The sequence below is a fragment of the Amblyraja radiata genome, chromosome 46, assembly GCF_010909765.2.
Source record: "Amblyraja radiata isolate CabotCenter1 chromosome 46, sAmbRad1.1.pri, whole genome shotgun sequence".
Classification (NCBI taxonomy): domain Eukaryota; kingdom Metazoa; phylum Chordata; class Chondrichthyes; order Rajiformes; family Rajidae; genus Amblyraja; species Amblyraja radiata.
Window position 1 is genome coordinate 7290487 of NC_046001.1, and position 16050 is coordinate 7306536.

Here is a 16050-nt window from a genome sequence, read left to right on the forward strand (position 1 = left end):
CAGCATGTTTGTCTACATTCTGAAGAAGGGTGGGAGGCTGCTTCTCTTGGCTTTCTAGTTTGAGGGAATCTAGGGAAATTTCTACACCCCCGAGTCACTCAGGAACGGGGCATGTAGTGAACTAGGACTGGGCTGACTAAAACATAAACCCTGAAGAAGGGTCATGACCCGAAATATCATGTCCATTTCTCACCACAGATACTGCCTGACCCACCATGTTACTCTAGCGCTGCGTTTTACTCAAGATTCCAACATCTGCAGTTTCTTGTGTCACCATCTCTCCTTAAAAGGCTGTGCAAACATCAAAGAACTCTGAGCAACAGAGGAGGTCTTGCCAGACACCAAGATTTTCAGACACCTTTCTGAAAAGCTAGAGCTTGCACTGTCATGCAAAGAGTTTCTCATTTGAGCAGTCATTTGAGTAAAGGCACACTGAGCATGCACCAACAAGCAGAGTGCGAGACACAGCCGCTGTGATGTGACAACGTGTTAATAAACTCTGCTCCTCCAATTATTTCACAAAGCAATCAACCCAAGCGACTGCCACCATGTTCCACCTGCTGCATGCAATTGGAACACTTTGTTCAGCACACGTAGCAACACTACTGAAAAGAACAGGCAGGTCTTCAAACAATTTTGGGCAGACCAAAAAGTGGGACAACGAATGGTCATGGACAGACTTGCCAAGTTCTTAGTGAAAATTGTCGAAAGAGCCTTGTGTATAATACTCAATTCTGAGCTTTTGCCGAATTATAATCACAGTACTCTGTGTCCCAAATTCATTTATATTTGACTAGTGAAATCAACCATGGAATGAAAAGAGGGAGAAAGGTGACAGAACTCCAGCAAAATCTATTCACACCTTCCTCCACCAATTAGATACCATCGCCTCAAAATTGTACACCCGTCAAAGTCTGCGAGAAAATGCTGGCAGCACACGGCAGAGGGAGGTGTCATCACAAGACATGGTTGAGGGCTGTGGTGCCCTTTTTGGGAGCAGTTGCGACTCACTCTGTACTGAATCTCTGAAGTTCATTCCAAGCAAAGGTGTGCAGATGAATGCACTCAGCAGAGACCACAATAAGGTCAGTTCATAGCAACATAAACAAGCAGAATTCGACACCCAACACACCCTTCCCTTTGTCATGTGCATCAGATGACCTCCTGATTCCTACATCAGAGTCAGGATGTCTTGTATCCAAATCCTGTTTCAGAAACATGAACACAAAAATTAAGACCAACATTAAAGAGTTGCCAATGGAGTGATTCCCTGCGGGACGTGTGGGGCCAAGGGAGCTGTATTTTTGGCAGTTGTATTTTTGTGATGAAGTATAAAAAACACAGCCCATTTCTCCATCACTACTTCTCAATATGGACATACAATTTCCTTTGAAACAATGTTAGAGATGACAATTTTAATCCTTAAATCACCATTCCTAAAGTAGCTGGTCGAAATAAAGAGCACTTGCATTCAATTGAACATAGTTTCAGCATCAAATATTCACAATGGACAGTGTTGAGGTTTCACGCTGATTGGACATTAATGAATATTTGCCAAAGGAATCTTAAGAATTCTGCAAGGGTCACTATCTAATCCAATATAATTCATATAATTCGCTTTTTTTTAAATTACTTGCAAGTTACTCCAGTAGAATTTATATTGGAGAAAATTTCAGGAGATAGAGGAAAACATTTCCACAACTCTGACTGCCAAACATACCAACAAGCCATACACATTTTATTTACCTTCATTTTGCGCACATTGAGTTTCTCTTCCTTCAAATGATCACGAAGCATTTGCCGGTGAAGGTGTTCCTGCTCCTGAGCATACTCGCAGAGTGTGTACCTGCGGATGCAGTTGTGGCGCCTGGCCATGCCGAGGGAGCTGCCACCTTGGCTGGGCACACTGGTGAATCCCTGGCGGCGGGTGAAGTAGTAGACAGTGACCTGATCAAAGCGAACGTTCTTGACCCTCAGCCGCTTGTGCTTCTTTAGGATTGAGGTTGCTGAAACAGAGCAGAGGGGTTGTCAGTCACTGCTCTGTGAACGGTACAAGGGAGCAGAAGACACACACGCACACACACAGTGCACCAACATTCACGGAGAGGGCACACTAGTCGAATCTATCCATTTTTGAAGACCCCCTGTGGGAGGCTGCCGTGCACAAACTACCTGGCAAGTTTCCTCCATAACGAGCACTTCAAAAGAAAAAGTACCTAATTGGCTGCAAAACAGTCTGGTGCTCAAAATTGCACGTCTTTTTTTCAAATAGGAAGGCTAGGCAAGAGGGAATTAAAAACACTAACACTTAGACCACTACAGCACAGCTAGTAGTGCCGCTGCCTCAGTGCTAGAGAACCAGGTTCAATCCTGACCTCTGATGCTTTGTGCATATAGAGTTTGCATGTTCTTCCCCCCCCCATCCCAAAGACGTGCGGGTCGGTAAGTTCATTATCCACTGTGCATTGCCTCTAGTGGGCAGAAGAGTAGTAGAATTTGGAAGGAGTGGATGAGAATGTGGGGAAAATTAAAATAGGATTAACGTAGTTAGCGCAAATGAGTCATGGACAGTCGATGTGTACTCTGTGGTCTAAAGGGCCGGTTTCCGTGCTATATCTCTCTATGACTTTCAGAATCATATTATATAGGAAACAATTCAACCTTATGTGTACTTGCCAATTTAAAATCAAATTGTTTTAATTTTTTTTTTTTAAAGGAACTATCCACATCCCCCGAGACCCCAAGAGGGAAGACCCCTGCCGCAGAGTCAGAAAGCCAGATGAGCTTTTAAACCTCTGCCATGATATTAGTCCTGTTGGTGAGAGGCAGGTTTGACTGCTCAGAGAACCCAGGCGAGTCGACATTCGGAGTCCAACATCCTTACAATTCACCTTGGCGGAGGGGGAGAAAAGCTTTTTAAGTCCAATCCTGAACTCAAAGGTCAGTGTCAGAACAGCGAGTTCTTCAGGGTCCATCAATCATCTGAAGCAACGAAGGAAGGATTACATCAAATTAAAGCGGCTTGTCCCTTTGTGAGAAACAGACAGTGTCTGGGCAAAGGGAAATCATCTGTGAAATGTGGTTGAAATTGAACAGAGCCTTTCACTGACACAGGAAGAACAGGTTTCTGGGAGCACCATTTCCAATTTTCAGGAAACAAACACATCACCTCAGCAGTTTTGTAAGGCCCATTAGTTTGATCTCTACAGATGATTGTTTCTCACGGAGCCCATTGTGAAGACTACTTTGTTGCAGCCCAGCTGCAGAAAGGCATGTAAGCTCTTTGCAAGAGAGGTAGTGTCCCCCCCTGCCCCTTAAATTCAAACATTTCGGTTTCCCCTTCCTGACCCACTCGTCTGTGCGGCAAGGTCGCTACTAATTCTTTGCTATCCGTGTCTTTTTTAATCAAGTGGCTTGCAGAGACTGATGGGAAAGGCAACCGACTTCACAACCAGAACACCACATGCTGGTCCTTGATGAACACTGTACCAAGTTTGTAAAATAAAAACACAGAGTTATTTTTGAGAGTAGTGAGGTTAATGCGAAACAGGCAATATTGCATCAGATGCCTATTATACAGCGAGCATGATTTTCAGCTTAACAGTGAATGAAATGTAGAATTGGCAGGAATGTAATAACTACCACCATGACACTTGTGATAGACACCACGACCCTACACTCAGCAAAATGCTGGATAAAATCAGCTGAGTCCAACCCAGAAGGGCAATTCGGTCCTTCTAAGTGTGCTACAGACACACTTAGATTTATGGAATCATTGAGCTTCAGCATGGAAACAGGCCTTTCAGCCCACCTTGTCCATGCCAACCAAGTTGCCATTCAGGGCTGCAGTCCAATTTGCTCGCATTTGGCCTATATATCCCTCTAAACCCTACCCAGCGTCACAATTCCAAAAGCACCTGTTTTTCTGTGCTTAGTGAGGACATTTCAAGTTGGTGAACAGAAGAGTTATTTCAGGAATGTGAAAGTCAAAATTAGCCAATGCCAACACAGCAAAGCCCATTCCCAGCAAATCAGCAGACCAAACGGGGTGGGAGATTGCAACCTTCACGTGGTCCGCCCTGTTTCGACTAATGCAATCAACCCGGCGTGCACAATCAAATAAGATCAAATAGAACAAATTAAAGCGAACCACCAAACCACCACCACCCATCACCCCCCCCCCCCCCCACCACCACCGGTCGATTTACCGAGAGACTGTTTGAGAATGAGGGGTGGAGCGGAATCAGTTGTCACATGGAAGGATGTCAACAAAATAGAGAGAGTACAGAGGAGATTTACTAGAATGTTGCCTGGGTTTCAGCAACTAAGTTACAGAGATAGGTTGAATAAGTTAGGTCTTTATTCTCTGGAGCGCAGAAGGTTAAGGGGGGACTTGATAGAGGTCTTTAAAATGATGAGAGGGATAGACAGAGTTGACGTGATCAAGCTTTTCCCTTTGAGAATAGGGAAGATTCAAACAAGAGGACATGACTTCAGAATTCAGGGACAGAAGTTTAGGGGTAACATGAGGGGGAACTTCTTTACTCAGAGAGTGGTAGCGGTGTGGAAGTGGTGGCGGCAGGTTCGTTGGTATCATTTAAAAATAAATTGGATAGGCATATGGATGAGAAGGGAATGGAGGGTTATGGTATGAGTGCAGGCAGGTGGGACTAAGGGAAAAAAGTTGTTCGGTACGGACTTGTAGGGCCGAGATGGCCTGTTTCCGTGCTGTAATTGTTATATGGTTATATGGAACAGTCAAGGCAACAACTGTCAAAAGGTTGGATAATTTGAAACAGATGAGGTAAAGGGCTATGGGGGAAAAAAGCTTAAGGTAGTGTGAACTTAAGAGTCTGCACATCCCGATGGGCTGAACCACCTCCTTTGCAATGAACCCTGGCCAGAGATCCTTGCAGATTAAAAAGTGATTGCTTATATGGATGTGGGAGTAAATTCAGTCCAGCTCCGCCATCTTTAAAGCTCTTTGAGAAAAAACAATATTCACTGGATTGATTAAAAACAAGGTTGTAGCTCGTACCTGTTGTCCTGGCTGCTATGAAATAAAATACAGACTGTTGATAATCATCAACATTCAGTTCACTAATTTTCTTGCAGCCTTATTTATTCCTCCTTTTCATGTTGTGAATACTTAAAAAGGCAAACAATGCAGGCAAGAATAAATGGAAGGGACTGATGCCACATCCCATTCAGAAACATTCACAGTGGTCCTGGCTATCAGTTGCCTCGTCCCCCTCTAGTTTCTCTCCCTCCTCTCGGAATGGAAACATTTCCACCACTGTGTAAGATACCTCTATCTTTCCTTATTTGACAATGTTCTAGGTTGTTTTAAATATGAAAAAAGCACAAACTCCCAGCATAGAGGTCAAGTAGGCTGAATATCGGCACAGGAACAGAAAGGCTGTAGAATACCGGCTTTGGGGGTTTCCGTTTCAAAATTGACAGGGCAAAAATTCCCACATCCCACTAGGGTTACGATTTGATTTTCTATTCTCACCACTTAGTGAGGACAACTAAAACACTAAACATGCTAAGGCTGCAATACAAAGGTGAGGCGCTGCCCCGTTCAAATGCTTGAGACACCTACGGCGCAACTCCCTGGAGCTGGGAGAGTTGAGGCTGTCACAGCTGTCTGCACTGTCGCTGCTGGAAACATCATCATCCGATTCCTTGGGTGAAGAGCACAAGGACGAACCGTCCACCTCTTCAAATTTGCGCTTCAGGTTCACACTCACTTCTACCTCCATTGTTCACCCTGTTAAAGAGAAGGAGAATGTCACCGCACAGAACTATTACCGTCACCTCCCCTCATTATATAAGTAATAATCATCATCAGCATGTGGATCAGCATCTTTAGATCACCGGAATTACGGAAAATAAAGTTACGCTTCCAATCCCAACCCCAGGATGTCACAAAAATGCAGCTAGAGTTGTAATTTAGACCGGCAATTTGTGCAGAGAAAGCTGCCACAAAGTGCAACATGAAAGTGAACAGATAATGTGTTTTATGATTGGTGGGCAAGGGATACATTTTGTTCCTTTAGCACCAAGGAAAACTCCCCTACCGTTCCTCAAAATGCGGCCAGAAATTCTATCACTGGAGCTCTTCAGTCATGTCCAAACACTTGGCACGGGTTACTGATTTGATCAGCCATGATCACAATGAATGGCGGTGCTGGCTCGAAGGGCCGAATGACCTCCTCCTGCACCTATTTTCTATGTTTCTATGTAACACTCCCACACTTTGACGCTCTTTCAGAATTAGCTTGTCACTCGTGCACTAAATGTCAACACAAAAGAATCCCTCCATTTCATCAAATCACTTGCACAATGTGGCATATGAATGTACAAGAGGCATAGATAGGCCAGTTACCGAGAGTCTCATTCCTATGAGTGTGGTGTCAAAAACTAATGGGCATAGGTTTAATGTGCAAGATAGCTTTAAAGAGGACATGAAGGGCAAATCTTTCCACATGGGATATGGAATTAATGCAGGCAAGGAGAGTAGTGTGGATGGGCATGGTGGTCTGCATCAAAACGGTGGGCAGAATGGTCTGTTTCTACATTCTATGACTCATTCTGTAGCACTGTTTGAGTCCAATGAATTCATGCATCCACACCCCCACTCAATGGCTTCCCACAGAAGGCTGCGCAGTGTGAAATCTGAGCACTTGCAAATCATTTTCTAATCCTTTGCTGCTTCCAAAACAAATTGGGCTGCATTTTAAGATGAAAATTCACCAATGGATGAACATTTTTTTGCAACCCCCCCCTACTCGTCTTGCCTGCTTGTAATGCTGACTGCAAGTGAGCCCTCAGTACTTGCAATTCACTTTGGGGCATGTCTAAGTTTCACTCTCTCTGCTCCAAACTTCCACTGTCCCACTGGCACAGAAAATCTGCTGGAAGGTGAACTCCCACCATGCAGAGGGTTGGTTGCAAGTTCAGAACCCACAACCAACCACATACGCCACTTCAGTGTAGAAAGAGGGAGTGCTGCACTCTCAGCTGGGCATTGAAGGTCCCAAGGTCCTAAACAACACCAAACTTTCCCCAAGTGTCTCATAAGTCGACAGGTATCCCTCACTTTGTACCAGATGAGCTGACGATTGCTATTTGCTGGAACTTGCAGTCAACAAATTGGCTGTTATCTTTTCTATGTTACGTTAGTGACTTCGCTTCAAGTGTGTCCAGAAATTATACCTTGGTCAGCCAATATCCACAAAACACAAACAAACCAGTCTCCAATCTCTGTGCTAAAAGACAATCATCTAACAATCTGAGACGCCTTTTTAATATAATGTACTCATACAAAACAAAAAAGGAAGACTTATCAGTTATATCTCTGGATGCAGAGAAAGCATTTGATCAGGTAGAATGGCAGTATTTATACAAAGTACTCCAAAAATTTAATATGGGAGAGAAATTTATTAGATGGGTTAAATTACTATATGATAAACCAATGGCTAGAATACTAACTAATAATATGTTATCTCCAAAATTTCAATTATCGAGGGGCAATAGGCAGGGTTGTGTTTTATCACCCCTGCTATTTGCACTTATGATAGAGCCGCTAGCTGAAAGGATAAGAAGGCATCCGGATATTCAGGGGTATAATACTAAGAATACTAGTAATAAAATTTCACTATATGCAGATGATATACTTTTATATATTACAAATTCCCAAACGAGCATCCCGAATCTATTAAATCTAATAGAGGAATTTGGTTCTTTCTCCAGTTATAGAATAAACTGGAATAAAAGTGAAATTATGTCATAAAAACCCCAGAAAGCGAATCACCTATTAAAATTTCCATTTAAATTTGCAACAGAAAAATTTAAGTATTTGGGTATTCAAGTTACTAGAAGATATAAATCATTATTTAACGCTAATTTTATACCATTATTAAATAAATTTAATTCCCTGATTAAATTTTGGAGAACGCTCCCACTATCATTAATCGGCAGAATAAATGCTATAAAAATGATAGCTCTACCACAAATTATATATTTATTCCAATCTATACCAATATATATATACACCAAAACATTTTTTTTTTTAAATTAGACACGAATATTTCTAATTTTATTTGGGATTATAAAGCACATAGAATTAAAATAAATTACTTGTGCAAACCCAAAGAGGTGGGGGGGGGGGATTTGCACTACCTAACTTTTTATATTATTATTGGGCAGTGCATATTAAGAATATAATTTATTGGTTGGATAGTTCTGCTCAACAGTTGGAATGGATAAGAATGGAGAAAGAGGATTGCTCCCCTTACGATTTAGGAGCGATCATCTTCTCCCCAATAAAACTGAATAATAGAAACATAGAAAATAGGTGCAGGAGTAGGCCATTCGGCCCTTCACAGCCATTCAATATGATCATGGCTGATCATCCAACTCAGTATCCTGTACCTGCCTTCTCTCCATACCCCCTGATCCCTTTAGCCACAAGGGCCACATCTAACTCCCTCTTAAATATAGCCAATGAACTGGCCTCAACTACCTTCTGTGGCAGAGAATTCCAGAGATTCACCACTGTGTGAAAAATGTTTTCTTCATCTCGGTCCTAAAAGATTTCCCCCTTATCCTTAAACTGTGACCCCTTGTTCTGGACTTCTCCAACATCGGGAACAATCTTCCTGCATCTAGCCTGTCCAACCCCTTAAGAATTTTGTAAGTTTCTATAAGATCCCCCCTCAATCTTCTAAATTCTAGCGAGTACAAACCAAGTCTATCCAGTCTTTCTTCATGTGAAAGTCCTGACATCCCAGGAATCAGTCTGGTTATATAAGAAGATATGTTATATAAGAAGAATCCAATTATACATAACACAATACGAATCTGGAAACAAATAAAATTAACTTTAAAATTAAGAAACTTATCAGTGCTAATAGTGAATAACCCAGTATTTAAACCATCTGGTATGGATAAAACATATAGACAATGGGAAAGAGTGGGAATTAAAAAGGTAGGTGACTTGTATGAATTGGGAAATTTATTATCATTCCAACAACTAAAATCAAAATTTAAATTGAATAACAACCAATATTTTAAATATCTACAGGTTTCAAAGTATAATTTTAGATCCACTGGAAGAAGCAATGAATATCAAGGCGGAGTCAAAAAAAATATCATACATATATAACAGTATTTTAAACATAGAATTACCATCAACAGAGGCAACTAGAGAAGACTGGGAAAAAGAATTAATGACAAAAATCTCAAAAGAAACATGGGAAAAGTATTTGATATATATACACATAAATGTTCGATCAACGCTAGACATAATTTAATTCAATTTAAATTACATAGATTATATTATTCAAAAACTAGGTTGAATAAATTTTATACAAATATTTCTCCCATCTGTGATAAATGTCTTTCTCAAAATGCCAAGATTACACACTCATTTGTTTCTTGTACAAAACTTTATAAATTTTGGTGTGACATATTTGATATATTCTCAAAGCACTTTAAGACAAAAATGGAACCTAATACTGAAATGATTATATTTGGAGTAAGTGGAGATGGGAACAAATTAAATACACACCAAAACTCATTTTTCAATTATGGGTTAATAATTGCAAAAAAAACTCATACTTAAATTTTGGAAAAATGCTAATATACCAACATTTAAAATGTGGATCAGTAATATGTTGGACACAGCACATTTGGAAGAAATGAGACTCCTCCTAATAGACAAACAAGACCAATTTTTAATGAGTTGGTCTCCATTTATTGATCTCTTGGATTCATGTGGTGCCACAGTATCGTGAAAATTAAAAGTTCCAGGTATGGGTGAAAGACGATTCAGAATATAAAAAATTCATCTCCTTGTGGTGATTGAATAAACTCCCTCCTGCTCTCCCTCTTCACTTATTTCTTTTCTTCACTATTCTCTTTATCTGTCTTTCACTCACACTCACTAATCTATCCTTCACTTTCTACAACCTCTTTTTCCTTTTTCTCCTCTTACTTTTCTCTTTAAAAAAAAAAGAAAAAAGGAAGTTGTACAGAGAATGTAATATGTTAACATAGTTTTTGTACCACTGTATTGTACTTACTTCTAATAAAGATTTTTTTTTTTTTAATTGGCTGTTATCTTTTCTATGTTACGTTAGTGACTTCGCTTCAAGTGTGCCCAGAAATTATACCTTGGTCAGCCAATTTCCACAAAACACAAACAAACCAGTCTCCAATTTCTGTACTGTCAGTACTATTGTGCCATGCACAAGATGGCTGTCATAACTGTGACAGGAAGTGGAAAAACAAGCCAGTTTAAAGGAGGTACCACAGGGGCCATGTCTTCAGCCAATATTAACACTAGCTCCCTCCAGCAGGAACTGCTGGATAGCAAAGAGCAGCACCTCTAACCACCCATCACCAGGACTTATCCCACCAGCTAATGACTCTGATCCCAAGGACCCTTTTACAATTCCAGCCTATCACCCCACAAGTCAGGGCAAAAAACATCACTTAGATGTCTCATGGCAGCTCAATCAAATCATGGATTTTGTTTGTCTCTGCAAGTGTAGGAATATGCCAAAGCAGCTGAGCCCTAGCCCAGATTACAAACCCTAGATACATCGAAATGCAAAAAGCAGAAAGGCGTTTTCATAACCCCAGCCTTCACTCTCTGGGAAAATCTGCAGTGTTGAGCAAAAAGTTTACAAATGCTACAATATTTTACCTTTTATTTCATCTCCAGGCAGCCAAGTTTCACTTCATTGACAATCAAAATGGGAGCAAACTAGAATGTGATCACATACAGCAAGGCTCCCAGCAAACTAGGGCAACACAACACTACTGGAGGGGTTTGGGAAAAAATGTTCCTTTATGCAGCCCTCCCAACATCAATGAAGTCACCAGGACTCTGGCCAATTCCATCACTACACACCCATTTACTGATATTTCCCATTCAGAACATTCCATCCTGCTCTTCTGAACCTTAATGTGGCTGCAACATACCACATCTCCTTCTCAAAATGGAAATTCAATTAGCCGACTGTCCAGGAACTGATCCCTAACCTCAAACTACTACAGGTCAAATCAAAACATATTGCCTCTATTATAGGTGTAATAAGTCAAGACACAAACAAAGTAATTTGTTTGGCCAAAGGACACACATTAGAGCACCAGACGATAACACAGAAAACTTCCTTGAAGATCCCAGCTGAGAGGTTTCAGTGCGCCCATTAGATGCCAATGACCAAAGCCTCAGGTTCAGAGTAGGCACTGCTCACTTTCACTGCCCACAGTGTACCATTTCCCCAAGGGGTTGGGTGGGTGCAGGCTGGGGATCAGAGGGCCTTGGGAACGGTCCTTCCAGTGCTAGTGGGGAAGAACATTCTCCTCGGGTGCAACTAAGTATTTTCATCATCTAGATGTCCTTTCAGGACAGCATTTCAAGAGCAATGCTGCATCGCCCCCATCATGCCCAAGAACCGGTATTCCCAGGACAACACAGTCCAGGTTCCCATGCTTTCCTCTGACTTTGTGGGCAGAAAATAGATTGGGGTTCCAAAAGTGACTTGTGGAACCAGGAGATGTTTGGTCCAGATTTTCCCCAAGGTGACTCAACACGATCCAGAAAGTGTCAGTGCGACTTTTCGCTCTGGGAGCAGCAAGGCTGGGGGTGGATAAGTGTTGGAATTAATTCACAATGGATTAACACTGAAAAACAGAACAGCACTACACAAGCAAATATCCCAACCTGTTCCTCTGTGCTTCTCGTGTTCTTCATCAGAGAACATTTGTCGACCAGCCAAATGCCAATCTGCCTCCTCTCTGTACTCAAGGCAGCCCTGTACATCTGCTTCAAGCAGATGTTATTCACTTTACAATGTTGGGAACGAGTGCACCTAGCAACCAGATCAAATGCTTCTCCACACCAGGCAGTCGTGATATGCTCTGTGCTTGAAGGCCACTTCAGAGGAGTTACTGCTGAATGCAATTTTAATGAATGCATTCACATGACTGAGGCTGAAAATCGATGAGCATTGTGATGGAGTGCTGTGCTCCTGGCATGCCAGCTAATTTAAGCAATAGCTAACAAAAGGAGGAAAGACCAAGGCAAAACACGAGAGCAGCGATGGTCTAGAATTGACTGCCTACAGAGGTGTGGAAGCACAGCCAGTCGATTTCTGCAAGAGGGAATGGAGAGACACTTGATGGAAAGTAATTTACCGAGATCCAGGGAAAGAGCAATGGGCAACAGTACAGACACAATAAGTTGAATGGCCTTCTCCTGTGCTTTTACAAATCTATAATGCAGTTTACTTGCCAATCTTCAAATCCAACCCATTGGAAAAAGAAGCTCCCAGAAATCGGTTTTAACGAGAGGGTTTTTATTCCCGAAACAGATTCGTACGAGGCATTCTTGTGACAAACTTTAAAGCCAAAACTCATCCAGAGATCTTTTAGTTAACTTGAACGACTTTCGGCTGCACCACTGATGAGCACACGCAAACCGCTGGAGCCAATGCCTCACTGTTGCTCACTTAAAGCCACAAAGCAACTGGAGGGGTTAAATGCGCACAGATCCAGTCATTCCCTCCTTCTGTGCATCTTGACCTGCCATTGACTCATTGCATTATCAAAGAAAATAGCCAGTCAATCAGCAGCCCTCAAATCCAGGTTGATGAGAGCTTGCAGAACCTACCCTCAGCCCCTCTCCAGTCCTGTCTACCCAAGCGATCCACATTGAGAATTCCCAGATCATGGAATCAATCCGCAATGGAAGGATGTTTGTGGATCTACAGGAGCTAGCAGCAGATTCCTTGCCCATAGAGGGGGCTCGGGATCTAACAATCAGCCTAACGCTTGACCCATCCTGCACTCTACATGCACTACGCTCCCCAAACAACATACATTGTGGCTGAAAGACAGCTCCAAATGGCATCAACAATACGCTCAATCCCAGAGCTCAATTAACATCACTAACGTGCCATTCTGGAAGTGGCACCAATCCAGGATGCGACCCTCTGATCAGATTCCACCTCTTGGCTCCATTTTCACTCTAATGGGGTTTTCGCCTACGAGGGAGCTCTGCAACAGGAGTATGGCCCTGGAGGACTGTTGCCAAGAAAGCATCGCACCATGCCAGCTTTCAGAAAAATTGCTCAATCAAGTCCTCATTCCCCCTCTCCGATGAATTTAAAAGAGCAGAAGGATTATTCCCAATGTTCTAAGGACAAATGTTAGCCCTCAAGCAACATCCTCTGAATAGAATAGCTGGTATTTGTCACATTGCTGCTTACAGGATGCTTAAATTGGCTGCTATTTTACTAACATTACAATGGCAAATATACTTGGGAAGAATTTCACTGTCCTTGGAAGTACTCAGAAGGTCAAGCATCTGTAGAAAGAGAAACAGAAATTACAGGGTCAAAGACCTTTCACCAGAATTGGAAAAGTGAAACGTTAAATGTTTCTCTTTTCACAGATGTGGCGTGACCTGGTGAGTATCCTCAGTAGTCTGCTTTTATTGGTTTCCTGACATTCACCTCTTGATGTATGCAGGGCTGTGGATAGTGGTTGGGCTGAGCATGCACCTTTCTGGGCCACGCTGATGAATAGGTGTTTGCTCGTGCAACTCTGTGCGTGCATTCATGTTCCAGCAAGTCTTTGCACAAATATTGTACTTTTCCATGGTAAATGCTGATGACCTGTGGCAATTGCTGGTCACGTTCCAACTACATATTCATAACTATGCTGATAGCTGCACAGGTTTTGCTCTCTGCCTTTAGTTAAAATGGCTAACACTATTGAGACAGTGAAGAAAGGTAGCCCAAATATTCTTCTATTGAATCTGGATAAATAATTCCCAACAACTTCTGGGGAAAACAGTTTTCTACATATTGACATTAATATAAAACTCACTCCTTTTTCTTGTCACCCCCTGAAGATGCTCATCATCAGTTTTTTGAAGGCATACAAGTGGTAGTCACCCCTTTGCTATTCAATTGAAAAGAGTCGAAAGAATAGTTTAGATTCTGCAGAGAGTGACACGACCAAGCCTAGTCTTCAGTTAATGTGCAGATCATGCACGAGTTGTTGAAGTAGGGCATCCATTTAACCACCCTATCCTGAAGTGACCACTGTGTTTAATTAACTCATGAAATCTGGGTGTCACTGGCAAGGCCAAAATTATTCCCCACCCATTATTATCCTTAGCAAGGTGACAGTGAGCTGCCTTCTTGACTGCAGCAGTCCTTCCAATGAAGGTGCTCCCACAATACCTTTGCAGAGAGAGACAGAGAGATCTTTCATGAATGGAATGCTTGTCCTGCATAATAGAACATCTCCTCTCCATCAACCTGGTACTGCAGATAAGACACCAAGGTAGGATACTCATCTGTCTGATCAAGTGGACATTCACGATCCAGTGGTGGTGTTCAATGAGCTGTTCCCCTTGTGCCAAGATAACTCTACGCCTTCAAGACGAGATCACCTGGCATCTTTAAGTCACTAGTCAAAGACAATGCATTAAGTCCTGCTTGCATGTCAGGCTGTTCTTTGAGGTGATTGTTCACAGCATCAAGGGAACAATTCAGAATAATACAGCAAAGAATCCTCAAGAAAATGTCATCAACTCAGTCAACCAAAAGCTTTAGGTTTAAGTCATAATTATCCTGCACATGCAAAGAATCAAAGAACCAAACGTATACAATAAATCAGTTGCTTGTTCAACTGGGATAGAAACAAAATGCGGCCTGCATTGTTCAAATCTCCCCTCCAAATAGGCTCAGCAAACAAATTGACATTACCATGGAAACGCCTTTGCCATAACCCATTTAAAAACATGTCACATGCAGTCCGTTCTTGCTGCACTTCAGGTCAGGTCACCGTGCACAATTTACAGAGTTTGGAGGTCCAACAATTGTGTTGGTGTTTAAAGTTTCAGACACTCCCCGGCAATTTGGTACATTTATAAATTATACCAATACCTTTACGAGAGACTCATTTACTTTAGGAATGGGACATATTTTAACGCTGGGAAAGGTGAATGCACAGCAATCTGCATTGGTTTCCGATTGTCATTCAACGTGGACAGTTTGGCGTGGTCCCGCACACATTTGCCAGAGGCCTCGGCCCTTACCAAAGAAAGAACACTTCAATCCTGAAGAGACAGATAATCCTTCTGGTGCCTATGGCTTCTCAATGGCACTGCTGGTCTGACCACTTGTCCCTTTGCACTGGAGACCAATCATTGGCCAAGTGGACGTTTTTTCAGTGATAATGGACACCAAATTAGAAATCTTTTCCAAGGTAGAAGCTAATATTCACCATGGTTGATTTTAAGCTAATTTGTTGAAGGGTAAAGAAAGGAAAAATAATATAATGTAATAATAATAATTTACAAATATTCCCTACAACTAAAAATCACCCCAGAGCTATTACGTATGAAATAAAAGGCACACCAAATTACAGCAATTATTTTTTGTTTGCTGCCTTGGGACAACCAGTTTACGGTCCCATTCACCGATCACCATTCTGTATGCTGATCCACAATGGCTTCTGTTTAAACACCATCTTGATTTTAAAACTCTCCTACTCATTTCCTGAGCCTGCCATCCATCTTTAATCAGTGCCAATCCAAAACCCATCCCAAATCTGTGCACTCTTCCAATTCCAGCCTTTTGATCATTCCCATTTTAACCAGTTCACCATGGCCATGCCATTTACTGTCTGGGTCCCAAACTCAGGAATTCCCTCCCTGAATTTCTCCGTCCCTCTCTCTTCTCCTTTGCCAGCTTGTGTAATACACTAAAATAGTTGGATTTCCATTATCAACAGGGACCTCGCTTTCATGCTTAAAATCACACCGTGGCAGCTGTGGAATTTAAATTTAGTTAAAAATATAATCTGACATTGCGTGAAAAAAATAATCTTGGCAACAGTAATCTTCAAACTACCAGGCTATCGTAAAAATTCACCTGCTGCACTATTGTTGCTCGGGGGAGGAAATCTTACCCAGTCTGGCCTACATATGATTTCAGATCCACCAACATGGCTGACTCT

The 16050-nt window shown here is 41.9% G+C and overlaps 1 protein-coding gene across 9 annotated transcripts in view; it reads right to left on the minus strand.

Annotated features, from left to right (window-relative positions):
• csrnp2 (cysteine and serine rich nuclear protein 2) overlaps positions 1–16050 on the minus strand; it is a 62356-nt gene that overhangs the window by 12107 nt on the left and 34199 nt on the right. For 5 of the 9 annotated variants that reach the window (XM_033015669.1, XM_033015670.1, XM_033015675.1 and 2 more), the window contains exons 2-3: positions 5606–5773; positions 1747–2006 (exon numbers count right to left, since the gene is read on the minus strand). In XM_033015669.1, coding sequence (XP_032871560.1) covers positions 1747–2006; positions 5606–5765 — 420 coding nt within the window. In that variant the 5' untranslated portion in view covers positions 5766–5773. The remainder of the gene's footprint in view (positions 1–1746; positions 2007–5605; positions 5774–16050) is intronic. The other 4 variants (XM_033015674.1, XM_033015673.1, XM_033015677.1 and 1 more) reach the window with 2 other exon arrangements.